This window comes from Hemicordylus capensis, chromosome 7, assembly GCF_027244095.1.
Source record: "Hemicordylus capensis ecotype Gifberg chromosome 7, rHemCap1.1.pri, whole genome shotgun sequence".
Taxonomy (NCBI): domain Eukaryota; kingdom Metazoa; phylum Chordata; class Lepidosauria; order Squamata; family Cordylidae; genus Hemicordylus; species Hemicordylus capensis.
The window spans coordinates 5,244,259-5,260,073 of record NC_069663.1 but is presented as its reverse complement, the minus strand read 5'-3'; the positions used below and the strand labels follow the sequence as shown (position 1 = coordinate 5,260,073).

Below are 15,815 nucleotides of genomic sequence, written 5' to 3'. Positions count from 1 at the left end.
GCAGGGGCTTATTTCTCCATTTTTCTGCTCGGTTCTTGACTTGTTCTTTCTTGTAGGCCTGTTTTGTTTCATTGGTGTTGAATAGTTGTGCGTTCTTGACCATTTGAAGTGCATCTTCTTCACTGTCCCTTATATATTCTTCAAGGTCTCTTTTCTCCTCCTCTACTGTTTGATGGACTTGCAGCATTCCTCTTCCACTTGAGCTGCGAGGGAGGTAGAGCCTATCTACATCACTGTGGGGGTGCAGAGCACGATTGATGGTCATGATTTTCCTGGTCTTACGATCTAGCGTCTCTAGCTCTGCCTGGGTCCAGTCTATCATTCCTGCAGTGTATCTCATAACAGGTATAGCCCAGGTGTTTATGGCTTGTATGATGTTCCCGCCATTGAGTATGGACTTGAGGATTTTTCTGACTCTCCTGATGTATTCACTTCCCATTTTTCTTTTAACTTCAGCGTGTGCGATTTTATCAGCCTGGAGAATGCCCAAGTATTTGTAAGGTTCTTTCTCTTCCAGGTTCTTGATCTTGCTTCTATTGGGCAGTTCTATTCCTTCTGTTTTTCTTATTTTCCCTCTGTTCATTATCAATGCAGCACTCTTGTCTAGTCCAAACTCCATTGCTATATCGCTACCGAATATACGGACAGTGTTTAGCAGTGATTCGATTTCTGACTGGGACTTTCCATACAGCTTCAGATCGTCCATGTACAGCAGATGGTTGATTTTACTGGATGTTTTAGATGTTTGGTATCTGAGGCTTGTTTTGTTTAGTATTTGTGAAAGTGGGGTCATGGAGATTACAAACAATAGAGGGGATAGTGAGTCCCCTTGGAAAATGCCTCTTCTAATGCTAACCTGTACAAGTGCCTCACCATTGATTGTTAACTGTGTACTCCACATGCTCATTGCTTTTTAAATAAATATCTGAATGTTTTTGCTGACACCAGTTGTTTCTAAACATTTTAGTATCCATGTGTGAGGCAATGAATCGAAGGCTTTCTTGTAGTCAATCCATGCAACACTTAGATTGGTTTTTCTTCTCTTGCAGTTTTCTAAGATCATTTTGTCAATCAGCAGCTGGTCTTTTGTGCTTCTGGTGTTCGGGCAATTTCCTTTCTGTTCAACTGGAAGCTGTTTGTTAGTTAATAAGTGTTGCATCACTTCATCTGCTATTATTCCAGTTAATAATTTGAACATGGTTGGCAGGCAGGTTATCGGTCTATAATTACTTGGAACTGCACCTTTTGCTGGGTCTTTCATGAGATGAGTTTTCCCAGTTGTTAGCCATTGTTCAATATCACCTCCTTGCAAAATGTGATTGAACTGTTTTGATAGTTGTTTATGAAGGCTTGTTAGGTGTTTAAGCCAGAAGCCATGCAGTTCATCGTCGCCTGGCGCAGTCCAATTTTTAATTTTCTTTGCTCTTTCACTGATTAATTCTGGTATTATTATTAGATCTTGCATTTGTTGGTTACATTTTTTGACTTCTTTCATCCAGCCTGCTTTTTTATTATAATCTATTGGATTTTCCCATAATTTCCGCCAGAATTGCACTGTTTCTTCTTTATTTGGCGTTTCTACATTTCTTGCAGTTTCTCCTTCTATGCTTTGGTAGAAACGTCTCTGATTCGACTGGAATTGGAGATTCTGCCTGTGTTGTGTAATTCTGGCTTCATATCTGCTAATCTTCTTTGACACTGCTGTTATTTGCTGCTTTATTATTTCCAGGACTTCTCTAATTTTCCTTGAATCTAGGTGGTATTCTTGGATCCGATACTGTTTGGTGTTTTCATTCTTCAGCTTCTTGTCTGGCATATCTTTCAATTTACTAGCATTGATCTAAGCCTGGAGATTTTATTTTCTAATCAAATCTTCCATTTAGGTGATGTACTGCTTTCTTTTTTTACAGGTCCACTGATCTTCTATCCGAGCTCTTGTGTTGTTATTGTTGCTGCACTGTACATGAGTTGGTTTGTTTCTTGCAAATTATTGGTTGTTATTTCTGCAAGTGCAGCATTGACATCTTTTAATGCCTGAGCAAGTTGTTTTTTGGCAACTGTTTTTAGAGCGGGAAGTCGAACCCTGGTGGTTGATTGCTTCATGTGCTCAGTTATTTTTTGCTTTAGTTCTTCTTGCTTTCCTGTTAAACGGCATTTGGGTTTTTGAGGTGAAGGCAAAGGGGAGGTTGCCTGGTTTTGATTTTGAAACAGTCCAGCAACGGTGGTATCCTCTATTTCCAACACCTCCTCCATCTGTGCCTGAGCAACTGCTTCAGTTGGTGGTAATTCTTCTTCCATATCTTGAGCCTGTGTTGCTCTTTGCAGTTCTTCCAGCTCAACTCCTGTGAATACTTTATTTCTTATTCTGAATCTTCTGTGGTCTGCTAGCCTTTTTTCTATTATTTCTGTATCTGGATGCTTCTCTTTCCAAATTTGGTACATTCTTTTTAAATAACCTCTTCAAGTTGGACTAGACTTGTAATAGCAGATCATTATTTCCTTGTTGGCATTTTTTGTATATTTTTTTCGGTTAAGCGACATTTCTTCCAGTAGCTTTGCTGTCTCCAGCCCTGGTTGCTCAACTGAAGATCCTGTGTCCTGTAGACCACTTGCCACCAGATGTCCAGGGACTATAGCACCTGGCGCGGTCCTTGTTGACCCGGGCGACGACCAATCCGGTATAAATTTATTAAAGTTACATCTCACCATATTGTTGACGGGAGAGACACTCTTTGTCTCGCTCCTCTGGTGAGACCTGTCTTGTAATAATAATAATAATAAATAATAATGATGATGATGATGATGATGATGATTAACATTTATATCCTTCTCTTCCTCCAAGGAGCCCAAAGCAGTGTACTACATACTTAAGTTTCTCTTCGCAACAACCCTGTGAAGTAGGTTAGGCTGAGGGAGAAGCGATTGGCCCAGAGTAACCCAGCTAGTCTCCTGGCTGAATGGGGATTTGAACTCAAGTCTCCCCGGTCCTAGTCCAGCACTCTAACCACTACACCATGCTGGCTCTTCCGATAGCCTTTGAAGTACCCCTAGGGGTAGTAGTACCCCCTTTTGGGAACCCCAATCTATCTTAATATTGTCTGTTCTGTCTGGCAGTGGCACTCCAGAGTTTCAGGCAAGAGTTTTCCCCAGCTCTCCCTGTAGATGCCAGGGATTGAACCTGGGACCTTCAGCATCTTTAAGCTGATACTCTACCACTGAAATACAGCCCCGTCCCTAACACAGTCCAAGGGACAATAAAATGCTCCTTTAGGGAATAATGTTTGAAAACTGCATGCAGAAGGTTCCACATTCCCTCCCTGGCAGCATCTCCAAGACAGGACAAGATGATTATTATTATTTTTTAGGACAAGATTTTAGGGCTGAGAGAAACCCTTGGCTGTAACCTTGGAAAAGCTGCTGCCAGTCTCTGTAGACAATACTGAGCTAGATGGACCAAGGGCCTGACTCAATATAGAGCAGCTTCCGATGTTCCTAAGTTCCTATATTCACAGTGAAGTCCTAAGTGTTTTGAAACGGAGGGGGGAAATGTTTAAAACTGAACACCTGGACATTTTTGATGAAACTGTGAGTCTGGATTTGCTTAAAATGGCAAGAGGGTAGTGGACAGTAGGAAGGCAGGAAGGCAGTCTAAATAAATATCATATGATTTGTCTTACACATAGTCTTACACAATGCTTGCTTGTGGTAAAACTTGTTTTTGTTTTTTAAAAAGCATGTGGTTTCTGCATAGAATAAATGTGTGGTTTTTTCCCCTGGGGAAGAGCATGAGCAATACCCTGCTAACTAGGCAAAGAGGCACCTTTTAACGTGGTGATTCTCTTTATTTAGCAGGGGGAGAGTAAATGGCCCTCTCCATCCCCAGCACAGCATCCCTCCAGTGACTTTTGCTGGTGTCTATCTTATGTTTCTTTTTAGATTGTGAGCCCTTCGGGGACAGGGATCCATCTTATTTAGTTATTTATTATTCCTCTTTGTAAACCACCCTGAGCCATTTTTGGAAGGGTGGTATAAAAATCAAATGAATGAATGAATGAATGAATGAATGAAATCTTACCTGCAATCTGAAGAGGGGGAGGCGGCCCACAATACCGAAAATGATGCTAATACACCAAACTGTCCACGTGGGAAGTTTCAGGGCAGAGAGCGTCCAAGTTAGGTGCGTTCTTAAATTCTTCTTAAATTTGGATTCCCACAAGTTGTTTGAGAAGGAGACCTGGTCTTGCAGTACTAAGCATCATCATCATCATCATCATCATCATCATCATCATCATCATTTATTCAACTAGCACTTGGCAGAGTTGTAAGAAAGGCCTTAGGAAAGATATTTAGATGCCATGACATGTCTATACCTACAGAGATTAGAATAGTTTGGACAATTGTTTTCCCCGTGACACTCTGTGGATGCAAAAGCTGGATTTTTAAGAAGCAAGATAGAAAAAGTATTCACACTTTTGAACTTTGGTGCTGGAGAAGACTTTTGAGGATACCATGGACAGCCAGGAAAATAAACAAATGGATCACAGAACAAACCAATCCAGAATTTTCACTCAAGGCACAAATGACCAGGCTCAAACTATCATACTTTGGACACATTATGCGAAAACCCAGCTCCCTTGAGAAGTCCATAATGCTGGGGAAAGCTGAAGGCAAGAGAAGAAAATGGCCAGCAGCAAGGTGGATGGACCTGATCACGACAGCAATGGATGCACCACTGAGAGACCTTAAAGGCCAAGTTGAAGACAGATCATCCTGGAGAGAATCTATCTATGTGGTCGCTAAGAGTCGACACTGACTTGACAGCACTTAATCAATCAATCAATCAATCAATCAATCAATCAGGGAGAGAGAGGGGGATATGTCTCCATCATCTCTCTAGGAGGAAACAAAGAAGATTGACTCACCACAGGAGGTACCTGAGGAGTCAAAGCAGGGTTCATAGAGTAGAGGCAAGCAGGGACAGGTGAGGAGACCCTGACTAGCTCCCTCTGATCCCAATGCCCCTAGTTTGGTTTGTTGGTGCAAAAGATCGATGCACTGGAACTCCATCTCCAACACGTATAGACAATAGTGAGCTAAGCAGACCAATGGTCCGGCTTGGTATAAGACAGCTTCCTATGTACAACTCCCATAGAATCACAGGATCATAGAATGTCAGAGTTGGAAGGTACCTTAGAGTTCTTCAGTCCCCTACTCCGTGCAGGAAACTGCTACAGCATCTCTGACAGATGCCTGTCCAGCCTCTGTTTGAAAACCTCCAGCAAAGGAAAGCCTACCACTGCATGAGGGAGACTGCTTCGCTGTCGAACAGCTCTTACAATTATTTATTTGTTTGTTTATTGATTTGATTTGATTTGATTTGATTTGATTTGATTTGATTTTTATACCGCCCTTCCGAAATGGCTCAGGGCGGTTTACAATTAAAACAGAAAACATTAAAAACAATTAAAACAGAGATACAAATATAATTACCAATTTAAAACAACTTAAAAAACAATTAAACTATCAAAACAATTAAAACCCTGAAAACCAGGTTAACATTAAAACAATTAAAAACTGATTAAAATCCCTGAAAGGCCAGGCCAAACAGATGGGTTTTAAGGGCTCTCTTGATGGTCAGCAAAGAATCAAGATTACCAATTTCTGCTGGGAGTGCATTCCACAGTCCAGGAGCAGCTACAGAGAAGGCCCGCCTCTGAGTCGTCACCAAACGAACCGGTGACAACTGGAGACGGACCTCCCCAGATGACCTTAAAGTGCGGTGGGGATCATGTAAAAGAAGGCGCTCTCTAAGATATCTTGGACCCAAGCCGTTCAGGGCTTTAAAGGTAATAACCAGCACTTTGTATTTTGCCCGGAAACATATTGGCAGCCAATGTAACTGTTTCAAAACAGGCATCATATGGTCTCTCCGGGTTGCCCCAGAGACCAATCTGGCAGCCGCATTCTGAACTAACTGAAGTTTCCGGACTACATACAAAGGCAGAATGAAGAAATTCTTCCGAATGCCTAGCCTAAATCTGCTTCCTTGCCATTTCAACCCATGGATTCTAGTAGCCCAGCCCTCAGGAGCAACAGAGAACCAGTCTGTTCCTTCTTCTATAAGGCCATGGTGGCCAGGGATGTTGTAGTTCAGTATCATCTGGAGACCCAAATATGAGGACCCCTGACCTTCGAATGATGAGTTAGTGTTCTAGCATACAGTCGAGATGTGCAACGAAACCAGACCACACCCTTGTGCAGCAACTATAATGTGCCAAGGGAAGGCAAGTAGTTTGCGTAAGAGAAAACACACTCAGAATTTATCATTTCTACAGTCCTTTTTAGTGAATCACAATGGATATCACATTGCTCCTTTTCCGTTTCTGTTGTGAAATGTCATGATGCATCTCTTGAACTCCTCCCCCCTCCTTCCATGATCTTCTGGGTATTTGAAGACCATCCTTCCAGGCCTTCACAACTCTGGTCCTGCCCCCAGTAGAAACATAGGAAGTTGCCTTATACCAAGTCAGACCCTGGGTCCGCCTGGCTCAGAGCTTTCTGGCACAATATTGTCTATTCTGACTGGAAGCAGCTCTCCAAGGTCACAGGCAGCTTTTCTCTGTTGCCCCCGAGGACTGGATTAGAAATTGGATTAGAAATTCCATGGGGTGAAATTGCAAGGAAGGAGATTTAGGAGACGACAGGGATCAAACCTGGGACCTTCTGCGAGCAAAGCAGATGCAATTCCAGCTCCGTGATTTCCAGCTCTCTGCTCTTAACTGATCAGGGTGGGGGTGGGGGCCAGTTCTCTCCTGCGTCTGCTTCCCTCTTCACTGTTCTAGCTATGTTTCTCAGGAAGACGGTTCCCAGAAGCAGTTTAAGCCAGGCTGCTCATCTGCAGCGCAGGCATCCCTATGGCTCACGGTGCTGCTGGCCCGCCTAACCCCACTTTGAAGCCCGGCCTTTAGACAAAGTTTAGGGTGCGAGCGTGCCCTTTACCCTGGCACTGGGATCAGATGGGTGCTCGGGCTGCTTGTTGCCTGAGTGCACACAGAGATGGGTGCCTAGAGCGCCCGTCTCAGAGGAGAGGAGAGCTGGTCTTGTGGTAGCAAGCGTGTCTTCCCCCCTTAGCTGAGCAGGGTCTGCCCTGGTTTCATTTTAATGGGAGATTAGAAGTGTGAGCTCTATAAGAGATTCCCCATCAGGGGATGGAGCCGCTCTGGGAAGAGCATCGAGGTTCCAGGTTCCCTCCCTGGCAGCATCTCCAAGATAGGACTGAGAGAGATTCCTGCCTGCAAACTTGGAGAAGCTGCTGCCAGTCTGTGTAGGCAATACTGAGCTAGATGGACCAATGGTCTGACTGGCAGCTTCGTATGTTCCTATCCACCAATGCACCACGCTCGACACACTATGCATTGTGGGATATCCAAAGGTTGGGATGTGTCATCCCAGCCTCCAAAGATCCACACTGCTGGGAGCAGTGAGGATCATGTGAGCGCATGGTAGTATACCTGAAGAAAAGCAGAAGAATCATCTGGGGGAAAGATGAGTTGGACTCTGCCTACCCCACTGCCCGCCCTCCGCATCCCAGCACTATCATGTGAATAGCCTCAGGGTCTTACTCCTAATCAGCTCTAATTCCAGCTTTAGCGCCAACTTTAAAATCTTCCTCCAGCTTTCACTAACTTTCTGCTGCAGGCGAGCCTCCTTTTATTCTCTTCCCCCCCTCCAATTTTCCGAAACTAACCGATTTAAAATTGACTGCATGTTATGCTTTAAAAGAAAATTATTACAAAATGATGTATAGATGGTATCTGACACCCCAAAAATTGGCATTAATGTATAAAAATGTATCAAACAAATGTTGGAAGTGTGGACAGTCTGAAGGCACTTTTTTCCCTATGTGGTGGACCTGTGGGAAGGCTAAAGCATATTGGGAGATGATATATAATGAGTTAAAGAAAATATTTAAAATGGCATTTCCTAAGAGGCCAGAATCCTTCCTGCTGGGAATAATAGAAGGTGCAATTTCTACAACTAATTCAACGCTTTTTGTGTATGCTTCGACGGCGGCTAGAATTATATATGCACAGAAATGGAAGAGTAATGAAGTGCCTTCAAAAGAAGATTGGCTGATAAAATTTTTGGAATATGCGGAGATGGCAAAACTTACAACACTAATAAGAGACCAAAATTTGGAATGCTTCAAAGAAGATTGGAAACCATTCTTGTTGTATCTAAAGAACTATTTTCCTACTATGGACTTTACAGCAGGGTTCGAAATTTAGTAAAAAAAACCTGCAGGTTGGATAGGTTAGCTGTGTTTGTAAGGATTTAAATTTATGTTTTGAATTATTATTATAGCAAGGGTAAACTTTATAGCTGATGATTCACGAAGAGATGTGTGCGGGAAGTCCACTTTTGTCTATTTGTAATCAATGACATATTAATATTGTTAAAAATAATAAAAATTGAATATGAAAAAACAAACCAACCAACCAATCAAAATAACAGCGAGCTCCCCCCATTTAAAAAAAAAACCAAACCAATCCAATCCAACCCTCTCCTCCCTCCAAAAACCAAACAGCAGTACTCTTTCCCCAACCAGACCAAACTGTCCAATGGGAGCTGTGAACTCTTGATCCCTGCCAGCTTCTTCTTACAGAGCACAGGAAGGAAGCAAATACGCATTCAAAACAGAAATGTGAAGAGCACAAGAGGAGGTCAAGGCCTTGTTCCTGCACAAATGGCATTTCATACTTGGCAGGACTTTTTAATCACTGGAATGGAATCACATGTCATATTTGGCTGTATTGGAGGCAGTCAGCGTTGGTTTGTAAGCTTGCCAGGCCTTGCCAAGGCTGTGCTTTCCGGGCACTCGATTGGAAGGTGCAGCTTGCTCCCAGGATCCTGTGCTCAGCAAACCTCATTGGCGGCAAACCTCAAGTGGGCTCCTCTGGAGTGATCCAAGCCAATTGTCTGAGTGAGTGCTTGAAAGCAAGAGGCATTTGCATGGACCTGTAGCAGTGTAGCAGCGTCTCCCTCAGCCAAGAGGTGAGCTTGGGAGTCTGTGGGCACAAACGCTCCAAGGGAGACGAGAAGAAAAGAGGATCTCAGAAAGGACTAGCTGTTAACAAAGTGGCAACTTTATTAATATACTTAAATAGGTTACAAGTCGTCACTTAACTTTCTAACTAAAGGAAACAAAACAGGACAGAATGGAGTAGGCAAAAAAACTTTCCATCTCGGCCAATCTGTTGGAAAGCCAAAAATTCCTACTCGGCCCCCAATGGGACGACCAGCAAAGCCCATTTTGTCCCTGGGAGGGAGGGGGAGGGAGGAAGGGAAGGAGGGAAGGGAGGAAGCCCAGGGTCACACGGAACAAGGGAATGGCAGGGCAAACAAAATTGGGGGGAGTACCAGCCAGCCCCCAACCCCACCCCACCCCCGCTCCTTGCAGGCACGTTCACTTGGTCTCCTCTTCTGGGGCGGATCGACTCCTCCAGCCTCCCAGCAGCAGCACATGCCTGCAAGAAGCACAAAGCAGCGTCAGTGGGGTTGCCCTGCTCCTCCTCCCTTTCCACTCCGGCAGCCCAGCAAGTGGGGATTGGGCAGGGGGCTGGGGGTTGAGGGGGGGGGCAAGCCAGAGAATTCTGCTTGACCTCGGGCTCCCCACTCTGCAGCCACAGCATGGAGCAGGAGGGAGAGGAGGATTCTCTGGCCTGCCACCGGGCAGCACCAGGGGGCGCTACTGGGGCTGCAGGGGGGCCCCAGAGTCTCCCAGGCTGCTCTGCTGCTGCACCGGTTTGGGAGGAAGGAGGAGGGAGCGGAGAGGGGAGTGAGGCGTGGCTGCGGGAGTGGAGGGGGGGAGGAGCACACCCTCGGCAGGGGAGGGGGCGGATGCCTGGATGGGGCTTCCCCTGCCAGGGGAAGCCAGGCCGCTGGGGAAGGGGAGAAAGGTGGAAGGAGGAGGGGGCGCTCCTTGGCTAGCTGGTGGGAATGGAGGGAGGCGGTGACCTTGCCCTCCTGCTGGGGCCACACAGCCTCCCCGGACCCAAGGGAAGCCCAAGAATGGTTCCAAAGGGCCACTTGGGGGCAGGGTGGTCCTGTAGCCTCCTCCCACAGCCTGCCAGCAGAAGCAAGGGGAGGGGCTTCTGCACCCCAGAGGCGGGGCTTCCTTGGGTCAGGGGAGTGGAGCCTGCTTCCCCCTCACTCCTCAGACAGAACTGCACTTCCCTGCTGGATGTCTTCTTGTGGACAGATCTTGTGTCCACGCGGTTGGAGGAGGTCTTCTGGGAGGCCCCTGCGCTGCACGGTCTTTCCTGAACCTCCCTTCAGCTGCTGATCTTCAAGGGGAGAGCACGGGGCTGTTGTTCCTGGAAAGAGAGAAGGACATTGGTTCAGAGATGGGGGGTCTTCTCACACTCTCCCCCATGACACCACCAAGCACCAGGGACTCCTGGCAGAATATCCGTGTCCTCATTTCCCAGAGGGAAGAGAGAGATTTCCTCTTTCCCTTGGGCTACTGGTACAACCAGCCACAAGGGCCGAAGTTGGCATTCCAACATGAGGGAGGGTTGCCCAGATTCCTGCCCACCCTTCCTGCAGCCCCAGCCCCCTCCCTAACCATCGGGGCCCCTTCAAGTGAAGCCCTGCCTTGGTCTACTCACCAGTCGGTCAGGTGGAGAGATCACCGTACTCTGGCGGGTGTCTCTTCTTCTTACAGCCCGCCCACAAGCGCCGAACGGCAGCCCGCAGCCCGTGCCGGGAGTGGAGGGAAAAGGCCTTCTTCACGATCTTCTCTGTCTTGCAGGCAACTCTCCCGACCTCGGGGTCATGGTCGCCAAGCAAGCTCTCCAGCGCTGGAGGGATGAAGGAGAAGGTTCAGAAATGGCATGAAGAGATCACCCCACCCTTGGCCAAGCCCCACCATTTCCACACCAAGAGGGCGCAAGTCCTGACTCTTTCTCCCCTGCACTCTGGGAAAGCCTACTGCTGAGCATCCCTGAGGATGCAAGCGGGACCTTCCATTTGAGGGGACAGGTGGCCCATTCCAGCTCTGTGGTCCCTAAATCTAGGCCTCTCCCCTCACAGAAACTTCCCCTTCCCACCCAGAAACCGGCACTTACCAGCATGGAAGGTCTCTATGTTCCCTTCAGTGAGGATGCTGCCCTTTTTGTGGACCAAGTGACCTAAAAACAAGGGTGGAAGGAAATGGGACCACAGTTCAGGACCCTGCGCATGGACAGCCCACTTCCGATCATTCAGGAGAGGAAGTCCTCCCCTCTCTGCTCCGTCTGGGACTGACAGATTGAGCCATTCCTCCAGGGACTCTTACGTCACCTTGGAAGGAAATTAAGCCAAGAGACCTCGCTAATGCTCACTGGGCCAGTCCTCCTGGGGAGGGAACAGCTCCTGCCCCTCCACACCCTTCTGGCAGTGCCTTCCAAGAGAATGAACCTTTGCCCACCAAGACGACCCACTAAGGGAGACCCAAAAGTCTTGTTTCGCTTACCGATCAGCAGGGCAGCCGTTCTCCTCACTGAAGGCTGCTCGCTGCGGAAGAAGCCCAGGATCTTGGTGGCCTCCATCTCCACGGCGTCCTCTGTGCCGAGCTGCCGAATCTGGGATCAAGAGCAAAGACAAATCCCGAGTGAGCAAAGCATCGCCCAAAGGTCCTTGAGCCATTTGAGCCGAGGGATGGACAGGGAGGGGCTGCCCTTACCAGACGCTTGGCGATCTTGTGGAGCAGCTCCTGCAGGCTGTAAGAGTCCCGCGCCAGCAGCTTGCCCTCCAGGTGCCATAGGAGGGCTTCTGCCAGGAGGCTCAGATTGTCCTTCGCAGCCTGCCAAAAGAAAGACCGGAATGGGAGTGAAAAATCCTCCCAAGGGATTCCAAGAAACCTCTTAGGGGGCTTCAAGGAGTAGGGCCTGGATGGGCCAAACCACAGCGGGACAGCTCGTGGATTCACCACCCCATGAGGCTAACTCTGAGGCCTGCCACTGGGTGGCTGGACTTGGGGAAGCCTAAACACCTTTGTAGGGGTGGCAGGAAGAAGTGTGCCCTCACCTGTGCTACCTCCAGGTCTTCATCCTCCACATGCATCAGCACCGCGATGAGGGTCGTGATGTTCTCCTCTGTACCCTTGTGGTGGTGGTGGCGGTGCTGCAGGAGATCCAGGTGGGTCCTCATGGCTGTCCTTCGGATCTTAGCCTCCTCCTACAAAGAAGAACAGGGCTTGTTATTAGGGAGGAATTCCTCACCTCCATAATTGATGAAGAACTTGCATGGGTCTCTAGGGGGTTTCTGGTTTCCCTTCTCCAACCCAGTCGGAACCTGCAGGTTGGCCGGCCCTCATAGAGCCGGGGCGGAGGGCTGGCGTGCAAGTACTCACGTGGTGGAAGAGAGGGCGGCACAGGGCAGCCAGGACAGCATTCACCGTGGCCTGGTGTTCTGATGGACAGTGCCTCAGCCGCTCCATGAAGGCCAGGACCCCCAAAGTGGCTTCCAGACTGGAGGTCCTGAGCCCTGCCAGGATCCCGGCACTAAAATCCTGGGGTTTCTTGGCCTAGGGTGGGAAAAGGTGGATCCTTGAAAACACATGCTAGTCCACCCGCTGCTAAACGCACCACAGAGCTGTCCGTGTTTGATGCTGCTTGGCCACCATCCACTGCCTTGGGGAGGAGATGACTCAAGCCATCCCAGAGGCACAAAGAGCGGGGAGAAGGTGGCATTGGAGCACGTGGGGAATCAGGCTCCTACTGAGAGATGCATTCCTGTGCCTTCCCTTAAGGATTTCTCCTTCGTCCTGTGGCAAGGGTTCCCCAGACTGAATCCACCCAACTGGAGAAATCTCCCCATCACGCCTGCGGATGCCTAGGAGCACCAGCCTCAGGAAGGGCTCCCCAAAGAGAGGAGTCTCCATGCCTAGGGATGCTCCATGCCCAGGGATGTCACTCACCGCCTTCAGGGTGCCATAAATTTGGAGAAGTCCCCTTTCGCTCAGGTAGCGGATGTTCTGGCTGGGGTGGACTAGCCACGCTACCAGGAGCGTCCAGGTCTTCTCTAAGGCAGCAAAGTCTTGGTCTTTCAGGAGCAGCTAAAAGAGGGAACGGAGGAAAACATCCATCAGCCTCTGGGGCCAGACCCTCCTCTCAGGGAAGCCCACCCTGAGGAAGACGCTGCTCACCTCCACAAAGAAGGCCACCTCTGCGAGGGAATGCTCTTCTGGATCTTTGTCCAGGCTGAAGGGGGAAGCCAGGTATGCCTTCAGCCTGGCCACTGTGGAGGACCGTGTCTGGAGGAGAGCCCCGCAAAACACCAAAAGACTCTGCTGAGTCCTGGGCGGAAGGTCCAGAAAGAGCAGACCTGACCCAAACCACACCAGCCCCCAGGCCTCCTGAGATATCTCCTATTCACTCCTACTTACCTCACCAAGAGGGCCACACCCTGGAGGCAGCTCTGCGTAGAGCACAGGGATTCCCAGCAGGTCTTCTCCGGGGTCACCTGTGCCACCCTCTCCAGCAGGGTCCGGACGATCTGCGCGGTTTCCCTGCAGATTAGAGAAGGTTGCTCTCACCAAAGTGTGTGTCTCCTTGCGGGGTGGTGTAGTGTCAAGGGTGGATGGACTGTGTTGGACCATGGGAGGGAGACCACAGGGGTGAAGTGACTTTCCCCACAGCTGGTTTTTTAACACTGCAGACACATTTTAAGGCTCTCTGCAGAGCCAAGAGGGCTGCAAATTCTGGGGTCTCCCCTGTGGAGCTGAGGGAAGGGACCACCGTGCCAGAGTCACCCCAAGAGGCCAGAAATGCTCCTCACCCATCAGAGTGGGACATGGGAGAAATGACCCTAGCCTGTCCTCCCAGAGTGATGGAAGGAGGAGTTGCTGGCCCCGCTTTCCCCACCGCCATGACTTACTCAGGAGGCAGGTCTTGGCTGTCTCGGTTCCCGACTCCCTCGGTGGTGTTCTGCAGGCCGGTGAGGATCTTGTTGACCAGGCCCACCAGGAGTTCAGGGAACCTCTCCTCCACCTCACTGGCATACTCCACACACCGGACGACATCCCCGATCTTCTTTGTTGCTCTCCCCTGAGGAGAAGAGGAGGGTCAGGCCTCAGCACACAGTCCGAGGGACGGTTATGGGTCAGGAGAATCCCCAGGGCCAGGCCAGGGCCATGGGTGTCTGCACCCACATCTGGGCCTGGAGGGTGCTGCCTCTGGCTCAGGGTGCATGAGGTCAACTGCAAGGGAAAGACATCCACAAGGGGAAAGGGCAAGTCCCCACCTCCCGTGTGAACAGTGACTGCCATCCAAGCCGCCATCCTGTGTAGTGCAAGAAAGGTGGGGCAGAGGGGTGGAGTCAAGTCACCCTTGGTTTGCACCCCTTACCTCTCCCAGATGGACCGAGGAGAACCAATCTGGGGCCAGCTGTCCTCTTCTTTCCTCTTCGCCGATGTTCCTGAGAGAGGAGAGGAGAGAGAAAAGCTGCTCCAAGAACTGTCCTGTTGGAGATGGCAGCCAGCTGAAGAAGAACAGGGGCACCCAAAGAGATGCTAAGCAAGGATCTCGCCTCCCTTGGGAGGTGGCTGGCAGGGGAACTTCATCAGGCCAGAGATCTCCCAAGTCCAGCCTTTCATTCCCCACTGAGAAGCCTGGGAAGTGTTCAAAGGGGGCATCGAGACAGGAGCCCTCCCCTGCTCCTTCTCCCCAACACCCGCTCATGCCAACAGCATGGGGGTCTCAGAGCTCCCTCTGCTAACAGCCAGCAATAGACTTGCTGGTGTCTGTCTTGCACCTGCTGTCAATCGGCTTCCTTGGGTGAACTCCCCCTCCAGAGTCCTCAGGAAGCAAGTTTGAAGAAACATCCCTCTGTGGGGCTCAGACATGGGGGAGCTGCCCCTGTCCCCTGCAGCCTTCTGCTTACTGTGCTAAAAGCCCCCCATAGGAACATAGGGAACATAGGGAACTGCCATCTACTGAGTCAGACCATTGGTCTATCTAGCTCAGTATTGTCTTCTCAGACTGGCAGCGGCTTCTCCAAGGTTGCAGGCAGTAATCTCTCTCATCCCTATCTTGGAGATGCTGCCAGGGAGGGAACTTTAAACCTTCTGCTCTTCCCAGAGCGGCTTCATCCCCTAAGGGGAATCTCTTCCAGTGCTCACACATCAAGTCTCCCATTCATATGCAAGCAGGGCAGACCCTGCTAAGCTATGGGGACAAGCCATGCTTGCTACCACAAGACCAGCTCTCCTCCCCCAGCTCCCTACTGGCTCCTAAGGCCCTTCAGCTGAGAGGAGGGTACCTACCTGGCCGAACTGGGGGTCGGTGGAGAGTCCCACACCTCATCCTCGATGCTGTTGATGTCATGCATCGTGTCGTCCTCGTCCGTAGAGGAGCACTGGGGAGGAGAGAGAAGAGAAACGGGAGCGTTTCAGGGCTTGCGTTGACGTTGTGAGGCTTCTGAGAGGAACCAAGCCCAAAGGACAGTTGGGAAGACATCCGGCTCTAAAATAAGACGTGCCTCTTGGTAGAAAAGGCATTTGGCATCTCTGCCCAGAAGAAAAGCCTTTCACCACATTTTTGCCCCCTTTCCAATGCCTCAGCTGCATTTCCTCCCATCCCACCAATCACAATCCCTCCCATCCTGCAGCATCTAGAACTAGAACCATTCCATGTTCTGTCTCCTGCTGGGGAACAGGGCATGCGCGCACACACACACACAACCTAGAGCCCGTTCACATGAAAAAATGGATGATGAAATGGGTCATTTCTGACCTCTGCGGAGGATGAGTCTTCCACCGTGTAGGTGTTCTT

The 15,815-nt window shown here is 49.4% G+C and overlaps 1 protein-coding gene across 1 annotated transcript; it reads right to left on the bottom strand.

The window, feature by feature from the left end:
- Window positions 1-9,960: 9,960 nt before the first annotated feature.
- On the bottom strand, window positions 9,961-12,518 carry LOC128333410 (uncharacterized). The gene is made up of 7 exons (XM_053268903.1): window positions 12,395-12,518; window positions 12,070-12,219; window positions 11,726-11,845; window positions 11,516-11,624; window positions 11,130-11,192; window positions 10,671-10,862; window positions 9,961-10,376 (listed from the first exon to the last, which is right to left on the bottom strand). Exons 1-6 carry the CDS (start codon window positions 12,479-12,481, stop codon window positions 10,678-10,680), a joined length of 714 nt encoding a protein of 237 aa, XP_053124878.1. The 5' UTR covers window positions 12,482-12,518; the 3' UTR covers window positions 9,961-10,376; window positions 10,671-10,677.
- Window positions 12,519-15,815: the final 3,297 nt, after the last annotated feature.

Excerpts from the sequence above, each read along its gene's own strand:
- LOC128333410 (XM_053268903.1), bottom strand. The coding sequence starts at position 12,481 with ATGGAGCGGCTGAGGCACTGTCCATCAGAACACCAGGCCACGGTGAAT. Across the intron at positions 11,625-11,725 it reads ACAAGATCGCCAAGCGTCTG|ATTCGGCAGCTCGGCACAGA; the intron begins GTAAGGGCAGCC and ends TCTTGATCCCAG. Across the intron at positions 10,863-11,129 it reads CATAGAGACCTTCCATGCTG|CGCTGGAGAGCTTGCTTGGC; the intron begins GTAAGTGCCGGT and ends TCATCCCTCCAG.